We start from the raw sequence: 22,832 nt of genomic DNA, 5'->3' as shown, positions 1-22,832 counted from the left end.
TCTTTCTTGGGGCTGAATCCAACTTGTCCTCTGTAAAATCATGCTTCCTTCTCCTCCCTCTCCATGCATTTCCTTCCAGGGTCGTTGATCCCCAAACCACTCCCTAATAAGCTTTCCACACACTAATCTTTTTATCAGAGTAACTTCCCTATGATCCAGCCCGAGACAGGCACTGCATCCTTGCTGCAGTATCATGTTGCCCAACTCTGCCTCAGTATATGGCACAAATCCCATACTTTCCAATCAAAACTGAAAATACACAAAATTACAACGGGATGAAGGCTTTAAAATTGAGACTCTCCAGAGAAATTCAGAATGTATTATACTATTAAAAGACTAATTCCTTGCAAGAAAATAAATGAAACCACAACATTTTGAGAGCCCCTCTGAGAAAAGGAGCTTTGAGATTGTCCCAAAGATAATATCACCACCTTGCTTGCAATCAAATAAAAGAATTATTAAGTACATAACAAGAGCCATATAACAAAAATTACTGAGGATCTATTATCCATCTGTGCTGGTATCTGATATTACTATAATTAGGGCAGTTACTTCTTGAGTGCTCACCACAACACAATGCTAACAGCTTTACATGCATTCACTCATTAAATCCTTAACTCGTTCTACAGGTGATAAAACTCAGGTTCAGAGAGCAAATAAATTACCCAGTCACAAAGCTAGGACCCAAAGCCTCAACTCCCTGGTATGTCTTGCATAATCTTGCATATTGCATATATGTCTTGCGTATTCGAGCTCCGAGAGAGTTCAAGTACTATAACTAGTTCACTAAGATTTTGCAAGGGGGGGGAGGGAGAACAAAAGACAGTATATGTGATTCCAAATCTGTATTCTCTCCTGTCACCCCTCGATTGCTTCCACTGATGACAGATACAGGCCCTGCCTTCTAGGTGCCCACTGTCGAAAGAATGAATTAAAGAACAATCCCATGCTGGATTTTGCCAGAAGGAAGAGACCCAGCACAAGCCTGTCCTGCAGCAAGCGGAAGGTTCTTCTGCCCTCTTGTGGCTCAAGGAGGCTGTTACAAATCAAAGCTCCATTAAAAAGCTTAAAATACCATATAAAGGCACTTGGCAGTCGGACAGAGACCAGCAGGAGGCAACTGTGACTGGCTCAAAATGGAGCAGATTTAATAACCTAAATTTCTGATTTTCCCACTCTTCCGTGCCAACTATTCCTTGTAATAAGAAAGCTCCTAAGAATAACAGAATACTAGAGCTCTGAGAATAAAAATCAGTGTTTTGCAATGATAACAGCGGTGAAGGCCTGAGGAGGGGGTGGGAGTGGGGAGAAGGGGGTCAACAGGGGGACAACACATATGTAATACTTTCAACAATAAAGATAAATTTAAAACAAAGAATATGATAATCTGCTATATGCTTTCAGAACAATGGTAACAGTTTAAAACATTCTAAGCCCCAAACAAAACTCCTGATCCTTGCTTCTTACACATATTTTAGAAATCTTATTCTATCAGCATGTACAGGGAATCCTCATTCTTTTTTTAAAATATTTTTTTATTGATTTAAGAGACAAGAAAGGAGAGAAACATCAATGATAAGAGAGCCATCGACTGGCTGCCTCCTGCACACCCCCTGCTGGGGGTCGAGCCACCACTGGGGCGTGTGCCCTGACGGAATCAACCTGGGATCTCGGGGATCAAGTCACGGCCTGGCTAAGGCCCCCTCATCCTCAGGTGTCCAGCACCCCATTGGAGAGCTGAACTTGGCCCCTCCTGGGGAACACCTCAGTTGCTCCCAAGCTTTTGTTATTAAAAACAAGTATGCGAGAATACCCGTAGACGAACTCTAGAAGTGGAAATGCACATGCCCTTGCTTCCCTTCCTTTTGAAACTTCTTCCTCTGACCTTCCCTCCTATCTCCCTGGCTGCTCAGGCTTCTTCCCAGGCTTTCCTAAAGGTGTAAGAACCACTGTTCACTCGGGGTGACTTTATAAGGAGTGACCACATGCCGCGCACCCCTTAGCTGGTATACCTGGTCCTCTCTCATTCCTGTTTTCCATTTGCTGCCCTCATTCTCTGTTCCGATTTTCGTCTTCCACTTTCTACACCTTTGGTGTTTTTAATAGAAATTATTCCATTTTCTTCCTTTTCTTAGCATACTGGTTATACTTCTGTTTTTACTTTTTTTTACTGGTTGCCCCAGAGTCTGCAATACATATTTACAACTAATTCAAGCCCACTTTTAAACACCATTCCACTATACTACCCTATACTAACAAAATAATCCTAATTCCTACTGCTCATTCCTGTGTAACTGCTGCCATTAATTTCATGTGTATATTTCAGGTGACAGTTTCCACATGAGACTCTGCATTCACCTGCCTCTCCAATCTTGGGGGCAGCAGTTTGCCCTGTGTCCCTCCCCTCTCTTATGGATCCAAGAAGAGCTACTAGATTTTTTTCAGTCTGTTCAGCTTTTTACTTGTTAGGACAGAGCAGCAACGTCCAAGCTCCTTAACATGTGGAACTGAAAACTGGAAGCTACAGAACTCTGAAAAATGTTGGTAACTGGACCAATATTACTCTTGAAGGCTTTCCGGTTAAACACTTGACCCAAGTCCTGGCAATTTGATTAAGCCTTGGCCACATGTAGCTCTCAGCTGCTCAAAACAAAGCAGTCTGCATCCTTCAACAAGATGTCTTGGGATTAATGAAAGGATAAAATGATAGTTGTTTTATTTCTCAAGTTATAGGCTGAGAGCATAAAGGTATATGCTCATCTCATATCCATTTTACACAGAATAGTACATAAACCATAACAGGCACGTACTGCTTATTGAATGAACAATTTAATAATAAAAAGCTCTAGATTCCTCTCTGCCCCCCACCATGAAGGAATTCCAATAGGTAATCTTGGTAAGTCATATATAGTATAAAAATTAAGAAAAAATAATGCTAAGGGCATTTACTTTTTAAACGTGAAAATGCCCTCTAAGCTTCTCAGATGAAAGACATACAAATGTGATTACTAAGCCTCTTTGAAGCCTGATTCTACACTTGTAAAAGAGGGTAATAATAATAGAAACTATGGGATCAAATGAGATTATGAATATAAAGTTCCCATTACAGTCCAGACATATAGTAGACTCGCAATAAAAATGTTATTTTAATTTCATTATCATCATTAGTATTATCAACAATATTATTAAACCGAAGCCCGGGGAGCCTCTTCAGCTTGACTTTGTTTATTGAGTAAAGGACCCCTCTCTGATACGATAAGCCATCAGGGTTGGTCATATTCTGGTCTCTGATATTAAGCACAGAATATAATATGCTACAGTGAGAAGGTCTAAACAACCTATTCAAAGTCAAATATCTAAAAGACCTGAGGGCCAAAATAACAGAAAAGATATGAATAGTGGTTAGTCAGCTAACAATTAACTGAAAGGACAGCAGATAAGTACTAATAAGCTACCGAAGCCTACAGCACTAGTGAACAGCAGCCCTGTCACCTCCACCTAATAAACCCTTTTGTCGCCTGGAGAAATGGAGAACTTTCGCTCTCCTTTCCCCTTACTTTCCTTTCTATTTTCCCTCTACCGCCCTCCTGACTGACATTCTATTATTTTTCTGAGTCCCTCTCCTCTCTCCTTTCTCACCAATTAGAATACAGAATTAAATCCTATCCTTAGTACTTATTACACTTTTCAATAAAGTAATGAACATACATTTTAAAGACAGAAAATCAGTATTCCTAAAAATAGAAAATTCCAGTTGTAATAATGAGCTGTGTAAGTTAGGTAAACTAATTAAACTAAATATGCCAGTGTGCTCAACTGGAAAATAGATAATAATAGCATATTCACATGGTTATAGTAAGAACTGAGTAAAATTAAATGAATAAATTGTCTAGCCTAAGACCTGACACACAATAGGTCTTGCATAAAGTTAATATCTTTCTTGACCTATCTAGGAAAATATTATCTAATCCCTGATTATGTCTTCTACAGGTCAGTAGCCCTTATCAGAAAAGGAGATCCCCATTCCTTGTCCATGATTTTAATGGATACAGATGAATTTATCCATTTTGGATATAGATAATGCCTCTCCTCTAACCACAGAATTTTGCACTGCACTGATATAAACACTCCTTATTTTGTGTAGTCTTGATTTTAAAAATAAGTTGGAACACAAATTTAAGTAAACTCTGGAAACACAAAGTAATGAGTGATAATTACAAGCTAAACAGTTAAAAGGCACTTAAACATTCCATATGAAACAATGAATTAAAAATATAACACTTTATTTTTTAAACTGGCTTGAAACTGCTTCAGTAGTTTGGGCCATTTGAGAAATAAATGAACTACTTCATAGGAATGGTTCCCATGTTAAGGTCTCAACACGAGACCAACTGCCAGATGCCTCTCTCAACTCATTCTAACATTTTAACCTCACAGTGAGAGCCTAACTCTCTTCTCAAGTGAATTCTACACTGGTATCAGGTAGATGTTTGTGAAAATAAAACTACTTTAAGGAAGAGACATTCACTAGGAATCAGAAGAGACTACCCAGTATTTCCTGCAACAAGCTCAGACACCCTTCAGGCCAAAGAACCAAAAGGAACACTACTTGTCACTGTGTGATACTTCAAGCTACTGCCAAAAAGAGAACTTGCAAAGCTGGTGTCTCTCAGTACAAGCCCTTCAACTGCAAGCCAAAAACCACAATACAGGCAACACTGGGGGAACTGAAACCAAGTCCAAGGGGTTCGGGTAGCTATATAGAACATGCTGGGTAGCACATAAGATCTGAGATCCAAATGGAAAGAAGGGATTAGGAGTTATTGGCTCGGGGATGGGTGGTGGGAAAGCCACTACAAATTCAGTACCAGCAAAGGCTAAAAAGATTAAAAAGATTAAGTAGACAGAATTTCTTTCAGAAAATAAAACAAAGACAATATTAAATTAAAAATTTAAGGAAAAGATGAAGTCTTAAAGGCAAAAGAAAACCAACTTCACTCCCAAGCCCTAAGGTAATAAACGGCAAACAGGAGCAGCAACACACTACAGTGACTAAAACGAGCAACGTTCAAGGACTAGAAGTACTGACACAGTTTGAGTTTACACTGAAGAAGGCACTTTCACTGCGTTCATAAAAGGATCTGCCATGGCATGCAGTTTTTTGTGGTTTTTTTTTAAGTTCTTAACCTACAGCAACGAAAGTGGTAGTCAACATCTAAGCCTAAATCGCAGAAACGGTCAATTTACTTGCACTGCCCATCTCTGAAGAATATGAGAACATTGCAGCCACAAGAAAACCCAATAATTGATCTGCAACAGGCTTTTCCTGGGGGTAGGCTAGAGGGACCATACTTACTGGAGTCCTCCCACTGGAGTAAATGTAGCTTCCATGCAGAGTAATACAAAAATCCCAGTACCAGAAAAAGGCAGAGGGCTAGCAGCAGATTGCGCACAAATACCAAGAGTCCCATCTTCACATGATTTCCGACTTCCTACATGACCTAAAAAAACAAACAAAAACCACAAAATAAAACCAATTTAGGTCATCTTAAAAGATAAAGCAATCATCTTATTGATATACTCTACCCTAAAATAAGTATTTCAAATGAAGAATTTTCAAATGAAGAATCACCTGGAATTACCATAAGTTTATGACACGGCACCTTCCCATCTGCTCATCCGTGTCAAGGAACAGTTTCAACAGTCACTCAGCACCCAAGTCAGAACTCAGCAGTCATCCGTGTCCCGCCTTCCCCCACTGCTGACATTCAATTAATCACCAAATTCTGGTAATTCCAACCTCCCAAATAAGTATTAAATCACATCCCCTCCCCACCATCACTACCCTCCATCCATGCCACCACTATATTCCAGGAGACAAGTTTCCCTGCCTCCAAATTGCATTCTCCCAAATCCATTTTCCATGCAGCACAGGAGTAGTCTGTTAATAACACAAAATCTGACATTACTTCCCTGCCTAAACCCCTCAGTGTTAGTACTCAGTGCTGTAACAAAGTACCATAAACTTAGCACTGTAAAATAAAACAAATTTATTTTCTCAGAGTTTTGTAGGCTCAGCTGGGTCCTCGGCATGGATTCTCACAAGGCCAAAATCAAGTGGTAAGCAGGGCTTTCTGGAGACACTGGAGATGAGTCTGCTTCCAGGTTCACTCAGGCTGTTGGCCGAATTCAGTTCCTTGCGGCTGTAGGGCCAAGGTCCCTGCTTCCTTGTCAGCCATAAGAGTCTTCGCTCCTGTATTCCTGCTCATGTTTTCCACGTGGTCCCCTTCAGCCAGGGTGGGTTAAGTACCTCTCACTCAGTCTCTCCAACTTCCCCTCCTACCCTATCTTGCTTCTGCTTCCAGCCAGAGAAACTTCTTTGCTTTTCAGGCTCATGTGATTAGACTGGGCCCACTTAAATAATCCAGGATAGCCCTGGCCAATGTGGCTTAGTTGGCTGGAGCGTACACCAAAAGGCTGCGGGTATGATTCTCGGTCAAGGCACATACCCAGGTTGTGGCTTTGATCCGGGTTCTATCCCTCGTCAGGGCATGTCGATGTTTCTATCTCCCTTCCTCTCTCTAAAATCAATTAAAAAAAAAAAAATCCAGGATAATCTACCCCCCGTTTTATGGTCCATTGCCTTAATTTCATCTGCAAAGTCCCTTTTGCCATGTAAAGTAACATATTTACAGATTCCAGGGATTAGGGTATGAACATCTTTGGGGGGCCATTCTACCTAACACACCTTTCATTAAATTCTCAATTTCTTTAGAATAAAGTAACTGCTCTGAGAATCCAGCAGCTTTGGACTATGCTCCTATTTCCTCTCCAACCCATCTCTTACTTCTTCCAACCTCGTTTACGTCCTATGCTCTAAGCCACTTTCCATTCACTGGCCACTGCCTTATTGTTTCTCTCCCTTAGGCCTGCCTGGAATTCATTCTCCACCACCTTATTTCACCTGTTGCACATTCTTTGATACTCCCCTTAAATGTAACATCAGCCAAGAAGACTTCCCAGGATCACCCGTCACCACCCCCACTCAGATATCTTAGCCATGAGATAACTTATGAAGAAATTATGTATAAATATTATAAATGAAGTGATGGAAGTTATCATTTGCAGATTATATAACTGCCCACCAAGAAAAACCAAGAGAATCAACTGTAAAAACATTACAACTAACAGGAAGTAGGTGATTATAAGATTAAATCAAAAGCTTCTTAAAAACTGTACCAGTAATAACCAATTAGAAAAACTTCCAGCCCAGCTGGGCGTGGCTCAGCGGTTGAGCATCAACCTAGGATCCAGGCGATCAGGGTTCGATTCCCGGTCAGGGCACATGCCCGGGTTTCGGGCTCGATCCCCAGTGGGGGGCCTGCAGGGGGCAGCTGATCAATGACTCTCATCATTGATGTTTCTCTCTCTCTCCCTCTCCTTTCCTCTCTCTGAAATCAATAAAGATATATTTTTAAAAAAAGAAAAAAAAATTCCATTCATTATGGCAACAAAATCTATAAAATATCTAAAAATAAACTTAGGAGGAAACTGGCAAGATTTTCACCAAAGGACATAAAAAAATCCACATACTTGTTATACAGAGATATAACAAGTTCCTAAGTGAGAAGATTCAATGATAGAAATATGTCAGTTCTTTTGAAATGCCATTTCTCTATAAATTCAGTCTAACTCTAGTAAAAAAAAAAAAATCCATGATTAAAAAAAATTTTTTTAAGTTAATTTGAAGACTTCATGTGCAAGAGAAGCCAAGATTTTTTTTTTAAGTAAAAATAATGAGGTGAGGCTTTGCTTTACCAGATATCAAAACCAACTGTGCCTGAAAGTGGGAAAATGCTCAAAGAGTGAGGACACGTAAAAAGGAAAAAGAAGCCAGTTCGAGGGGCTCCTACTGGCTAGATCATTCTTATTCTTACTATTAAATAAGAATGTAATAAATATGGAGAGGAGAAAATGCTCTTTTAGAGTGAAATGTCAACTAATGAATACAGGAGGAATAACGTAATTACGAAAATCACCATTTAGCAAACATTTTAGTAATAATTCAGCTAAAAAAAAAAAAGGATGCTAAAATTAAGGGTAAAAATTTGAGAAATGGGATCATATATAGTCTTCAAGTATCTCCCCACAAGATACTTATTAATTACAGAGGGGGGGAAAGTAACTTTACAATGGAGAACTCTGACAGACACTACCATAAACTAGCTGAAGATACATGTGGGAAGTTCTTTGTAATATTTTTGCAACTTTTTTTAAGTCTAAAATTATTTTAAAATTAAGTTAAAAAAAGAAAAACCAATTTTAAACTAAATACTCAGAGAAATGTTGGAGTAAACTCCAAATAAGAGATTATGTAGCCACTTAAGATGTTTATGAACATATTTTAATCATTTCGCATGGGAAACACAGGATATAATATTGAAAAAATGTTAAGATACAAAGATACAAGTATCATATACTCAATTTAAAAAAAGACTAGAATGAAACATAAAAAGCTAAGAGATTAACGCTGAGGATTTTTCTGCTGAGGATTTTTCTGCCCGTGGGGATGCCCCCGGCCTCCTTTGCACAGCCGTAAAAAGGTTCGCAGGTAAAGAGCTGCAGCTGCTCACAGGAAGCTCCCCTCAGCACGGAGAGGGAACACAGTGATCTGGACTCAGCCCCCCCCACACTTCATCTTATCTCAGAGAAGGGGGTGACCCTTCTGTCCAAAGCTACTGTAACAAACACTAAGTGCCAGGGATTGTGCAAGGCACAGAGGACACTCAGACCCTTGTCCTAGGAGCTGTCCACCTTCTCACTTCCTGTTCATTCTTCAGCCCACCATGACCTGATCTGGCTTCCAATCAGCACCTGACCCCGTGAGAGGAGACACAGCATGGTGGTAAGAGCCCTTTCTCTGTCTTCTTTGCCTGGCAATGCCAGCCCATCTTTTAGGATTCTGTTCAAGTCTTACCTCCTTCAGGAAGCTTTCCTTAATTACAGCCCTACACAGGCTATGGCTGGCTGTCCTCCCATAACACCAATGCTTACCTCTACCAGAGCATTTATAAAACATCTTGTTTCTTTTTCTGTCTTTGCAAAGAATTGGCATACAATTTGAAAGCAGAATCCATAACAGGTCTGTGAATCATGCATTTAATAGCATAGCATCTAATACACAGCAACACTCAAGAAGTATGTTTAAAATTAAATAAATTAATGTATTTCTAATTATATACCCCAACTGTAAACATAATATAGTTTGTACACATTCCAAAAAGTAATATATACTAAAGGTTATATACATTTTAAATGTAGAGAAAAGTTTAGGATACTGAGGCTTTTTAAAATTCTCATTCTACAGATATCCCCAAGGCAACCTCATTCCACTTCTGTGACTTCATTTACCATCTTTATCCCAAACTTTATATATCCCGTCTAGACATCTCTAAGTTCCATATCCATTTTTTAACTTCCTACTCTATAAGACCATCTCGGTGTTTCACAGAGCCCTCAGAATTCCCCTATACACCTCCTCTTTCCTCGTGTTCACTATCTCAATAAAAGGCAACACCTTCACAAGTGTTTCTGTCAGAAACCTGGAAATTATCCTTGACACGAACCTCCTTCTCATCCCATGTCACCCTCCAAATATAATCAATTATCAGGTCCTATGAATCTTACCTGTTTTTTTAAAATTTATTTTGTAATCCTCACCTGAAGACATTTTTCCATTGTTTTTCTGAGAGTGGAGAGAGACAGAGAGAGAAACACCAGTGTGAGAGAGACACATCTATTGGTTGCCTCCCACACGAGCCCTGACCAGGGCTGGGGCCGGGGATCGAGCCTGCAACCGTGCGGGACATGCCCTTGGCTGGCATCGAACCCGGGACCCTTCAGTCCGAGGGCCAACGCTCTAACCACTGAGAAAACCAGCCAGGGTGAATTTTACCTGTTAAATACTTCTGAACCTCCTTCTCACTCTCATCTCGCCCTCCAAACACAATCAGTCATCAGGTCCTACGAATGTTACCTGTTAAATACTCCTTAAATCCATCCTGCCGCCATCCTATTTCAAATCACTGGAATCTTTCGCTTGGGCTACTACCCGAGCCTCCTAACACGCCTCCCACGCCCGTTCCTGATCCTCCCCAAGTCATTCTTGACACAGCAGCTAGCTGAGTTTATTTCACTTCGTAAATTTCCCACCATCCTTAGGGTAAGTCCCAACCCCCTTAACAGGCCTGTAAGACTCTGCTCCATCAGGCCTCTGACCACCGCTCCCCCCACATCTCTTGCCATCTCTTACCACCTCACCTCTGTAAGTCTACAACACTGCACGTCTTTCAGTGTTTTGAACATGTCATCTCCCAGCGTCAAGCTAAAGCCTCTTGACCCCAGGACTTCATCTGACCAACTACCACTCATCCTTCAAGTCTCAGCTTAAAGGTTAATCCCCGAGAAGCCACACCTGTCTCCACACGTTAGGTTAGGTCTCCCTATTATAAATTCTCACAGCACCTGTATAGCCCCATCCCAACACCTAATGCACTTATAATCTTATGAGTATCTGTTTAAAATTTACATTCTGGCTAATCCAGGCAGGAAACATGTCTATTTTGTTCACCAGTGTATCCCTGCTAGGTATTCAAAAACTATCTTTTTGCTGATTAATATTCAGTCAGTAATAGTATGTACAAAAAAAGGTAAAAAGGCAATAAGGTACATAAAGCTAGGTTATTTTAATTAGCCATAAAAAGAAAATTAAAATTTAAACTCACCTAAACAAACTCACCAAACTCCTGTCATTTTAAAAAATCCTACAATATGGCTTTTTTTCAGAATTATACCAGGCAATAATTTTGTCTGAAATATCAGGATTTTGCCAACCTTCAAATATCAGCCATAATAGATATGAATTCAATTATAACAAAATTACACACAGTGAAAACCACAAAGTACTTCCTGAGCATGTCTCCTGTGAATATTTTTGAGGCAAGCTAATTAGAAGTTATTACGTACTATTTATTACCCAGCTTCCCAAACAAGTTACTGAAAAGCTCGTCAATTTTTAATAACATTTTTGTTGAATGCACACCTCCTATTCAGACTTTATGCATGACTAAGCAGATTTAAGTAGTTAATTAACAACATGCAATATATTAAATTATTCTATGCAGAAGAGCTGTGCACTTTCTAACTGCAAGTCAATATAAGGGGTAAAATAATTAATATTGCTAATATTCATATATCACTTACCACATTGTACGCGGGAAACATATTTATATGTTTTACGTTGACTGGTAGTAGAGTGCGCGATAAAAACTACCCGCAAACAATGTGTTACTGTGAACCAACCACAGTTCTAAGAGTTTTGTATGATTTAACTCAATGAATCTTCTCAACAATCCTATGAGGTTATCATTCCCATTATATAAAGAAGAAATTGAGTCACAGAAAGGTCAAATTATCTTGTCTAAGGTCATAGTGCTAATAAGTGGCAGAGCCAGGATTCAAATCCAAATGATCTGGCTTCAGTTATATAACATTTTTCATTTGAAGAGGCAAGAGTTTATCAGAACAACAATAAAAAGGAACCAGCACAGGATGTCAACAAAAATACTGAAGTGGAGAACACGAATGGGGAAGGGGAAAGGGGGATGAAGATCCCTCAACAGAAAAAATTTTTGTCACAGAACAGGTAAAGATCATTAACAAAGCTTCTCCCAGCCCACCCACTCCCAAATGGCTCTAGAAAACAAAAGCAAACTGAAAGCAGAGGTTAAAGGGAGAGCTTCTTGGAAAACAAGAGTAAAACAATATTTTAAAAATAAATTAAATTAGCACTCAGTAAAAGTGAACAAAAGCTTCAATGGAAGAGAGCAAAGTAGACATTGCTGAAGATACAGTAAGAGTCATGAAGACCATGCTGGATTAAAAAAAATGAGTAAGCCCGGCCAGGCGTGGCTCAGCAGTTGAGCGTCGACCTAGGATCCAGGCGATCCGGGTTCGATTCCCGGTCAGGGCACATGCCCGGGTTGCGGGCTCGATCAATGACTCTCTCATCATTGATGTTTCTATCTCTCCCTCTCCTTTCCTCTCTCTGAAATCAATAAAGATAAATTTAAAAAATGAGTATGATAACATGAAAGTTTTTTTTAAAGTTTAAAAGGATTACCAAAACAAACCTCCAAAACAAATGAAAAACATGTAGCAATGGCATTCATAGGAGATCCAGCATAAGCATAACTGGAAGCTAAAAAAAAAAAAAAGGACACCCAAGCAAATGGAACCAAAAAAGATATGCAAAAAAATTAGAGATGAGTGGAGGCCCCGCAAGTATCTCATTGTGTTTTTGCTTTGCATCTCCTGATGGCTAATGATGTTGGGCATCTTTCCATGTGCTTAATTATTTACTTCTTACTAGCTTATCTCATGTTACTTCAATTCTCTGTTATAGTTAATAATTCTTACATTAAACTTTACCTGCCCAAAGGACCATGTGGTTTTGTTCTCCTGATTGGACCCAGACTCCTGTAACATGGGCAGTCAGTGACTTTCTAACTAGAAATCAGATATCTACCTAGGTTTTAAAAATAGATGAGAGAAGCCCTGGCTCAGCTGGCTGCGTGTTGTCCCATGCACCAAAGGGTTGCCGGTTTGATCCCCGTCACAGCACATACATGCCCAGGTTTTGGGCTCGATCCCCAGCAGGGGGCGTGCAGGAGGCAGCCAATTGATGTTACGCTTTCACATCAACGTTTCTCTTTTTCCCTCTCCCTTTCTCTCTCTCTCAAAATCAATTTTAAAAAAATCCAGGACAGAAGAGAAAAGCTGAAAACTATTTTGTCTCTGGTCAGATACTCCCTTTAGAAGTAACTAACAAAAAGCCTAGGGGAGGGGGTAAAATTCCAACGGCACAAAACCTTGTTTTTCTTTTTTTTTTTTTTAAAATATATCTTTATTGATTTCAGAGAGAGGAAAGGAGAGGGAGAGAGAGATAGAAACATTAATGATGATAGACTCATCGATCAAGCTGGCAACCCGGGCACGTGCCCTGACCGGGAATCGAACCCCGATCGCCTGGATCCTAGGTCGACGCTCAACCGCTGAGCCACGCCCAGCTGGGCCTTCTGTTTTTCATGTTTTAGGTTTTTTTTGGGTTTTTTTAACCAAAATAGGAGCTGTTAAGGTTTGGTTTTATTGGGGTTTTGCTTATTTTTTTAATGGTGCTCAGAGGATAAGGGTTCTATATATATTATTTTTTAATTGGAAAAAGGTGACTTCTATGTGAAAAATTAAAAATGCTGAATGCAATCCATCTTGAGAAAATTCAACTGAAATGTTTGAAAACATAACCTTCCTTTGCCCAAGCCAACTGAAATAAAAGGGCAGTGGCTGGTGTTGAAGGTAGCTGGGAGATGGCAATATGTCCAGAAAACTGAAAGCAGACAATTGTAGCACGAGAGCAGTCTATAATAATACTGAAATGAATGGGCATGTCTGTGTTCCAATGAAGCCTGCAGGCCAGTTGGCCAACCTCTGCTATGTACTGTCTCTGGATATACAATATGTAGCAAAAGCATAAAAACATGTATGAAAATTAAAAACTGTAAATTCAAGACAGTGTCTTCTCTGGTGAAAGAGGGAGGAGACCGGAGGAAAATAAATAGGAGGCATTTACTCAAAATGTAATGTTCTATTTCTTTTAAAAAAACACAAAAACTGACACAATGTCATATTAAGATTTAATGATAGGTATCACCATATTGTTCTTCTTGTATATGTGAAATACATCATAAGAAAATATGAAGTAAATGTTCCCTTTCATTGCTATTATTTCTCTGAGACTTTAGGTGTCTCAGGCCTAGGTGGTAGTTCCCTATTGTTTATCTGCCCACACCTTCTTCTTAAGAAGCAAGGAAAGAGCCCGGCCAGGCGTGGCTCAGCGGTTCAGCATCGACCTAGGATCCCGGAGATGGCAGTTCGATCCCAGTCAGGGCACATGCCCGGGCCGCGGGCTCGATCCCCAGTCGGGGGCGTGCAGGAGGCGGCCGATCAATGGTGAGAAACTCTCATCACTGATGTTTCTCTCTCTCTCTCTTCCTCTCCCTGTCTCTCTCTGAGGTCAATAAAGACATATTTAAAATAAATAAATAAAAAGCAAGGAAAGAAATTAGCACTGCGGAACAAGGCTGGAAGCTCCGCAGCCTTTCAGCCGGACGGGAGCTATTCCTGTGCGCCTGGGCACAGCAGGGGGCACACAGTGGGGCAGAAACAAGGCACAGGCAGCCGGAGAGGGTGGAGACTGGTCCTCGGTGAGGTTTAGGAAAAGCTTCAGCGCAGCAGCCGAAGCAGCAAAAGGGCAGTAGAGGCCTTAGATGCCACGCTAAGGGGTCTGACATTTATTCCACTGGCAGTGAAGAACCACTTCGCAGAGAGATGACCTAGTCAGATCTGTATTTTAGGAAGGTCACTCACGCAGCACCGCGGATGGAGGGCGGCCTGGAGAAGGCGAAGGCGAGAGCAAGAAGATGGGCTCACCGCAGCCCTCAGGCCACTCCTCTTCAGAGAGGATGGATGCAGTCCTTCCTCAGGGCCTGAGGGGCACTGGTTCCAGGGGCCCCCCGGCACTAAAGCCCACGGATGCCCCAATCCCTTATAAAAAATGGCTCAGTACTTGCATATAACTTACGCACATTCCCCCACGTACTTTAAATCCTCCCAATTACTCACAATGCCTAATACACGGTAAATGCTATGTAAACAGTTGTTATGCTGTATTGCTTAGGGAACGACCATCTAGGCCTACAGAGTGCCTCAGCCACAACGTAACACTCCCCCCAGCCCAGCCCCTGCAAATATTTCCGATCCTCGGCTGGCTGAGTCCACAGGTGTGGAATCCACAGAGACAGAGCCAACTGTACATCCCAAAAGGTACTCAAAAGGATCGACCTCGGTGGCAAAAGAGAACACCGGAACGCTCGCCTACCAACTTGACTGACCACGGCCTCCTCACACAACCCGTGTCACAGGTCCTGTGGCACACGAGGTTCAGGAAGAGTCCTCAGGAGCGTGGGGGCAGCGGTGTCCTCGCTCACTCACTCTTTTGTGATGCAGTGCAGTTCATGTGCTACAAAATGGCACCAATGGGATCAGTTTCAGAAAAAACAGATCTTTTCCATAAGACCATAGCTGAACTTGACAATGAGATGATGAATAACCACAAATTCTTGCACCTCAAAGAAGTTCTCATCTGGTCAAATGCATAGAAGATTTCTGGAACTTAAAGAACAGCTGTATATTTTTCTCTTACAAAAATACTGGTGTTCCAAGCTTGCTGACCTTTTCCGGGATGGCAGATGCCTATGAGAAGGATGTACTTAGCAGATATTCCAAAAATACACACATCTGTCCTTTCAAAGAAAAGGAGATGTCTTCACAAAAGATAGAAAATAATTTAAAAAAAAAAAAAGAAACTATGTTGAGTGTATTTTGAAAACATGCGTGTCAGTTTTTCTATCCCTGTTTTCGTCGCCAAAAAGATGTAAAAGTGTCACTTATAAAAACTCTCACATCTGCCCTGGCCAGGTGGCTCAGTTGGCTGGGGCATCGTTCTGTACACCAGAGGGTTGTGGGTTCGATTCCTGGTCAGGGCACATACCTAGTTTTTGGGTTTGATGCCCAGTCCGTGTGCATATGGGAGGCAACTGATCAATGTTTTTCTCTCACATTAATGCTTCCCTCTTTCCCCCTTCCTCTCTCCCTAAAACCAATTTAAAATAATAATTAAAAAACCCTCTCACATCTGTATGCCAGTTTTCAAACTGTGACCCAAGGACCCTTGAGGGTCCCTAAGACCCTTTCAGTGAATCCACAGGTTTAAAACCATTTTCATAGTAATTCCCAGATATTATTTGCCTTGTCCACTCTGGCTCTCTCACAAGGATCCAGCAGAGTTTTCCAGAGGCAAATGGAGTGTGTGCTTGTGTACTCTTGTGATTTACCTATTTCTCAGTAATTTTTAGTACATTAAGTATCAATAGACAAAACCCACAAAAATGAAAGTTCTTAGGAGTCTTCAATAATTTTTAAACTTATAAAGGGGTCTGAGACCAAGAAGTCTGAGAATCACTGACATATATTTTAAAAACTTATTAAATGAAATTTTTCTAACCTATGTTTAACATATTTCAAACACAAGGTTTTAGTGGGTTTTCAAGTCATGTTAAAAATACATTACCATGCCATCTTTCCACTGTTCTGTAAGAAAAACTGACATCAAGGAAAAGGAAAATTTACTGACATGTAGATAAATAATAAGGCAGCAGATGACATTCATCAGAATAACATAAATTAGCCCGGCCGGGCGTGGCTCAGCGGTTGAGTGTTGACCTAGGATCCAGGCGATTGGGGTTAGATTCCCGGTCAGGGCACATGCCCGGGTTGTGGGCTCGATCAATGACTCTCTCATCACTGATGTTTCTATCTCTCTCTCCCTCTCCCTTCCTCTCTCTGAAATCAATAAAGATATATTTAAAAAAAAAAGAAAAAAAAAAGAATAACATAAATTAAGCTGTACAGGAGTTCAGAGAGGAGGAACTCCCGTCAGCCAGGATGACCAGGGAGGAATCTAATGGAGAGCAAGCCTAAATTAAAACCCCATTACCGTCTTTAAAAACATGTTCAGAAGACTGAGGAGGAAGAAAATTTCAGGGGGAGGCAGGCAGCAATGATGACGACAGACAGGCTGAAGGAAAAGTGCATACATTTTAGCGGCCCTTGCAGTGAGCACATGGTAATATCAGTGCCACAAGTGTATGCACATGTGCATGTGTGACTTCTGAGTGAGGGCTGGGGACAGCTGAAGAGCCATATGTAATCTATTGGCATTTAAAGAATGTTTAAGTCAGTATGATATTCATATCAATTCTTTCCTTCTCAAGTTCAGAATAATTCCCTCATGCCTAACAATCCCAAACCAGCATCACCAATCATTTAAGATGTATAAATAAAATGACAATTTTGGCAGTGGTTATGTCTAGGCGGTGGGATTAAGGCTAACGACCACTTACCATGAACCAGGTAATATATTAAACATGAGAAATCCTAAAACTAGTACTTTCATTATAAGAGATACCTTGAAAAATGATTTTTATCCCCATTTAAAAAATTTGAAAACCAAGAAGACACAAGAGGTTCTGCCCAAGGTCACACATGACTGAAATCCTGGTCTACTGACTCATATATAGTACTCTCTTCTACCCCAGGAAGGAAATGGACACAGTCCTTGTATTACTGCAGCAACCTAACTGGTATCCTTCCCACCAGTCTCACCTCATTCTAATCTCTCCTTATACATAAATATTTTATGACTGTCGTGTAGGAGGCACAGTACTATGGTCGCAAACCTCAGAACTTCCCATGCCAAGGAAATGGGATATTTGCTACTGTTTCCTCCACGTGCAGTACTCTTCCTAAAAGGTAAAGCTGATAAAAGCCATGTCCTACCTTTGAATCCTTCAAGTGGCTCCTGATCACATGCAACACAGAGCTGTCACCCCTGGACTCACAAAGCCTTCACAATCTGACTTCTGCAGCCTCCACACACTCCCCAAACATTCTCTTGCCATTCAAGCGTCCTCAGGATGTAGCCACTCTCATGTATCTAGGCCGCTGCATCCATTGTTTCCTGTCTAAATGCCTTTTAAACCCACATCCACCCAGCTAATAATTAGTGATTCTTCAAGACTTAGGATAGGTGTGAACTTTTCTGGAAAACCATTATTTATATTCCCAGTGTGAATACAGGAGATCCCACAGGACCCACAAACACAGCCCTTGTTTCAATATATTCTAACCGCTGGTTTACTGGCTCTTGGTTCCACCACACCATGGGGTCTTTGAGGCCAGGGACACACCTTTTGTTTATCATGCCTAATGCTAGAACCTAGCATAGAGCCTGGCACAGAGCTCGTTCGTATTCAGTAAATATCTGTGGGATGACAAAAGCGCCTAGTCTAGTTAGAGACACAAAGATGTATACAACTAAGTAAAGTATGGTAGATGTGAAAATAATAAAGGTGTGGCAAGAATGCTATCCAAGGAAGGGAAAAAAGGTAAGAAACCCTGGGGGAACCCTTTGGCCTACATTCCAGGGTTTCCTTTCCTGGTTTCTCAGTTTCTTCAAATCCTGCTGCTGCTGCGGAGCACGACCACGAGTGCCTACTTTGAACCAGGTACCGTGCGCAGCACTTTACACAAACGAACTCATTTAATCCTCATAACTGCCCTACCATTTCACTGATAAGGAAACTCAGGCTCAAGAACAAGACACTTGCTCAATGTCAGACAATCAGTGGCAGAGCCAAGATTTCAACCCAGATCTTATCTCCTGAACCAAGGCTCCAAACAGCACTCTAAGCTTCTATTCCTCATCAAAAGTAAAATCTCCTCCCGTTACCAAAGTTTGATGGCCTCAATTAAACCCCGTTAAACCAATAAGGTTGAAGTAAGATTCCTTTTTATGCTAACCATTCAAGTGAAAATGTGCCTCAAGTTATCACACACTTCCTGGCATCTTAAATTGAATGCCTTAAATATAACTTAACTGTTTCAGGATGCCTAAGGACCATCCCTGTGTTCATTACCTAGGTGCTTTAAAACAGCATGCCCTTAGGAATGACTGCACTGGGATATAGTAGATGGCCCTTGTATCAACAGCACTGGCCTGTGAGCATTTCCAGTGCTCATAATGGAGTCCTGACTTCGAAATCCACCCTCACTCCCATGCCTAGTTAGAGCTATTATTTCTTGCTACTGTCAAAGTTTGTCTCTAGCAGCCCATCTGATTCTGCTACCTCTTATCTTCTACGGGCCATGATACTTGTAGGGATATAACAGTCGTTTGTGCTATTCACAAATTATTTCCGGCTCTGCTTTCCAGCACATGATAAGACTGCAACTCCCTGAGCTATTTTAAAGTCAGGCATGGCTGGCCCTGGCTGGGTAGCACAGTTGGTTAGAGTGCTGTACCTATAACGCCAAGGTTGCGGGTTTGCTCTCCCGGGGTGAGGGCACAACAAACTGATGCTTCTCTCTCTCTCAAATCAATCAATCAATCAATCAATCATCTAAAGTTATGCATGGCCATGTCACTTGCCTTAGCCAAAGAAATGTGAAAGTAACACATGCCACTTTGGGACAGAGACTTTAAAAGCCAGTGTCCCCTGACCACCACTTTTCAGTCGATCAAAAAGATCATGAAACACCATGTTAAGATGGAGTTTCCACCAGCCTGGGTCCCTGAGTAGCCGTGAGGAGCAGAGTTCCCCATGCACTACTGCTGGGCATGTGGAATGAAAGAGACAACTTTTGTTCTGTTAAGCCATTGAAGTCTCAAGGGTTTTCGTGAATGCTGCCTAACCCAGGCTCCAAACCAATACACCCGATCTCTCATTAAGTAATTCTCTCACACAAGTAACTTTATTTACAGATTTTGTGATGAGTATTTTGTTTGTGCAAAGAATTTTCTTTGCAGCCATCCTGGCTGAAAACTGTATTCAATATAAAATGTGTTTGCCAAGCACCTACTCTGTACAAAACACTGTGCTAGATGATGAAGACGACAATACGTGTCTTGAAAGAGCTTCAGTCTTATGTTGGCAACTGTGCCAAAAAGGCAGACTTTGGAGTTATAACGGTTTAAATGAGAGACAAGTCCTATCTAGACAGGGAGAAGAGTACGGAAAAGTTGCACAAAGAAAATTCCATATCAAACGGCCCTGAAACATGGGTGAGAACCAACAATTAGAGACTGAAGGGGGTCATTTAAGATAGAAAAAGCAACATGAGCAAAGATATAGAGCACAAAGATCAAACAGTTCCACTGATCTGGAAAATATAATATCATCTAAGGGAATGGCAAAAAAAAAAAAAAAAAAGAATTTACCCATAGTGCCCATGCCAGGCTGGTCTGTGCGTAATTCAACAGACAGCGGGGAGCCATTAAATCCTGGCTGGGGAAGTGCGATATCTGAAAGCGATGGTAGTACACAAGATAGATGGGAGGAAAGAAAACAATGTTAGGGGGTTTCTGCAATAATTCAAGGGAATGATATATCGAAGGCCCCAAATCAGTGTGATGACAGCAGGAACCGAGAGCAGCAGACGCCAGAAATCGTGCCGAGGCCGTATCAAAAGGCCTGGCAACCAGCTGAGCCCAGAGGGAGAGAAAGACAGGCGAGGATGACTCTTGAAGTATGACTCCCCGGCAGCAGAGAGCACTGTCACTGCACATAGCCGAGGCCAACCAGAAAAGGATCAGAAAGCCCGGGAGGTGTTGCTGTGCATCTTTTCCAATGGCTGGCGGCAGCTTCGCCTGGAGTGAATTCTACTGCCTGTTTACCCTTTGCTCCACTGCTCCACCCAGGAAAGGTGACTTCTTTTTAAAACTGTATTTGTTTAAAATATTACGAAAGGCTACTTCTTGATTTGATGCCACCTTCTTGGTACAACCTCATCGCCCACTCTTCCCAACAGGAACCCCCCTGGAACCACCGTGAGCATTCCGGGTTCTCCCCTGCCCCCTTTACCGTCCTCGCTTTCTCATTTCATCGTCCACCCTGGCTTTCCCATTCACGGCTCAGCTGAACTCCTTTGGCTGCAGTCTTACCGTACCCACTGTCTCAGAAATCTAGAGACCATATTATTAGTTACCAATTTCCTGTGTGCCCTTCATTCCCACAATGAACGTACAGGCCCATTAGAGTAAGTCTTACCTCTCACAGGTCTTGGGTTCCCCACAGCTGTATTACCTTGCACACAATATACACGCAATAGACAATATGGACGATCCAAAGTCAATACGTTTCTAAGAATATGCACATCTTAGTTCTTCGCGTAACTTGTGGAATGGAGAGGTTCATCATTTAACACTTCAAAATGTCCTTGCGTTAAGAATCTTTAATCTTAGGAGCTACTATTGCTTTAGGAGATTATCTGAAAATACCATTTTGTCATACATTTTTGTGCCAGCTTCCTTTTAATTCTTTTGACTTGAAGGTATATCACAATTCAGTGATCATCACTCCAGGGTGATTATGACTTAGAAATAACCTTATTTTCCATGATGACTATTTTACTTTCAGAAACCTAATACGTGCTTTTTCCTACCTTCCTGTTCAACTACCTATAGTATATAGACCAGCGATTTTTTTTTTTTTTAAATACATTTTTATTGACTTCAGAGAGAGGAAAGGAGAGGAAGAGAAACAGAAACATCAATGATGAGAGAATCATTGATTGAGCCCGCAACCCAGGCATGTGCCCTGACCAGGAATCAAACCCTGCTCACCTGGATCCTAGGTCGATGCTCAACCCGAGCCACGCCCGGCAGGGCTAGACCAGCGATTTTTGACCTTTTTCATCTCATGGCACAGATAAACTAGTTACTAAAATTCTCCAGCACACCAAAAAATGTCTTCTATTTTTTGTTAATCAGAAAAAAAAAAAAAAAGTAAAATTTTGATTCATTCAAACCAGATGGCTACTGTTGTTGGCTGTTTCGTTTTTTGTTGTTTTTTATTTGACAAGCTAAGGGAAAAGAGGTACTGCATGTTTTAAAAATTCTTGCAGCCCACTGGTTGAAAATCGCTAGTATAGACAATTCAAAGCATATCCATAGAAAAGTTTGTGTGTGTGCGGGCGTGTTTACAAAGTAACAGCTGCCTTCGTGAGTCCCTCTCAATTAACTACAATGATTCAATTCAGCTTCACTCCTTCCTCATGTCAGGGGAACACGAATAGAAATAAGGTTTATTAAGGAATTATAAAAATGGCACTGTTGTAAAAAGGGATCCAAAGCATCCGTGGGACACTGTCCTCACCAAACCCGCTCTCCTCGCGCAGCGGGAGAAGGGCCAGCACGAAAGGAGGCCCGGAGGCTGCCCGGCCGGCCACGGGAGCCCGGCCCCTCCGGCCCGGGAGAGCAGGGAGCCGCCACGGCCGCCGCTCCCCGCCGCGGGCTCCGCCCGGGCTCGCCCCGCGCCGCCCCCGCCCCCGCCCCCCGGCCAGGGGCGCGGCGCTGCGGGCTCTCCCGCCAGCTGACCTCGGGCCACGCGGCCCGCGTCCCGCTCTCCTCTGCCCTCGGGCCTGGCGGCCCCTGACCCGACCCCGGCAGGACGGCCCGGGGCCGCTCTCCGCGCCCGAGCCCCGGTCCCAGCCCGACCTCCTCGCTCGGAGAGGCCGGGCAGCGCCACGACCCTGCGCCCCCGCGGAGCGCGCGCCGGCGCCGCGCGGGGCCCGGAGCCGCGGGCGGCGGGGGAGGGGCGGCGGGGTGACCGTTAGCCGGCAGCCGCGGCGCCCGACACCTTACCGCAGCGGGGAGGCGGCGCCCGGCTCGACGCGGGCGGGAACTCGGAGGCCACGGCGCAGGCGGCGGCGGCGGCAGCCGCGGGGGACCCCGGAGGGCGCCCAGGACGCTGTGGGCGGCATGGGCGCCGCCATAGTGGGGACGCAGCGGCGGGCGGGGCGCGCGCCCGCGGCCCGGGGCGGCGGGACCACCAATCCCGCTCTCCGCCTCGGCGCGCTCGCCGGGTCGGGCATCCGCGGCCAATCGGCGCGCGGAAGCGGGCGGGGTAGTGGGCAGGCGCAAGCACAGAGCGGGCCAATGGCACGGGAGCCCCAAATTTCCCCGGCCCGCCCGCCGGGGCGGCAGGGGGCTCGAGGGTCCCCGCTCGCGCTGGGCGCGGACGCGCTCGCCCGGCTCTCAGAAGCAAGTGCGGCGTCGGGAGGCTTCTTCCCCGGGTGCCTTCGCTTCCCAGAGGGGG

At 42.8% G+C, this 22,832-nt stretch overlaps 1 protein-coding gene across 3 annotated transcripts in view; it reads right to left on the bottom strand.

Annotated features, from left to right (window-relative positions):
* Window positions 1-22,594, bottom strand: part of ST3GAL3 (ST3 beta-galactoside alpha-2,3-sialyltransferase 3) — a 143,569-nt gene extending 120,975 nt beyond the window's left edge. The window contains exons 1-2 of one of the 3 annotated variants that reach the window (XM_081143646.1): window positions 22,379-22,594; window positions 5,357-5,501 (exon numbers count right to left, since the gene is read on the bottom strand). In XM_081143646.1, coding sequence (XP_080999772.1) covers window positions 5,357-5,471 — 115 coding nt within the window. In that variant the 5' untranslated portion in view covers window positions 5,472-5,501; window positions 22,379-22,594. The remainder of the gene's footprint in view (window positions 1-5,356; window positions 5,502-22,378) is intronic. The other 2 variants (XM_081143647.1, XM_081143649.1) reach the window with 2 other exon arrangements.
* Between the last annotated feature and the right edge of the window lie 238 nt (window positions 22,595-22,832).

Source organism: Miniopterus schreibersii, assembly GCF_964146895.1.
Source record: "Miniopterus schreibersii genome assembly, chromosome: 8".
NCBI classification, from domain to species: domain Eukaryota; kingdom Metazoa; phylum Chordata; class Mammalia; order Chiroptera; family Miniopteridae; genus Miniopterus; species Miniopterus schreibersii.
Note: the sequence above shows the minus strand (reverse complement) of the source record. Positions and strands in the feature narration are given on the sequence as shown.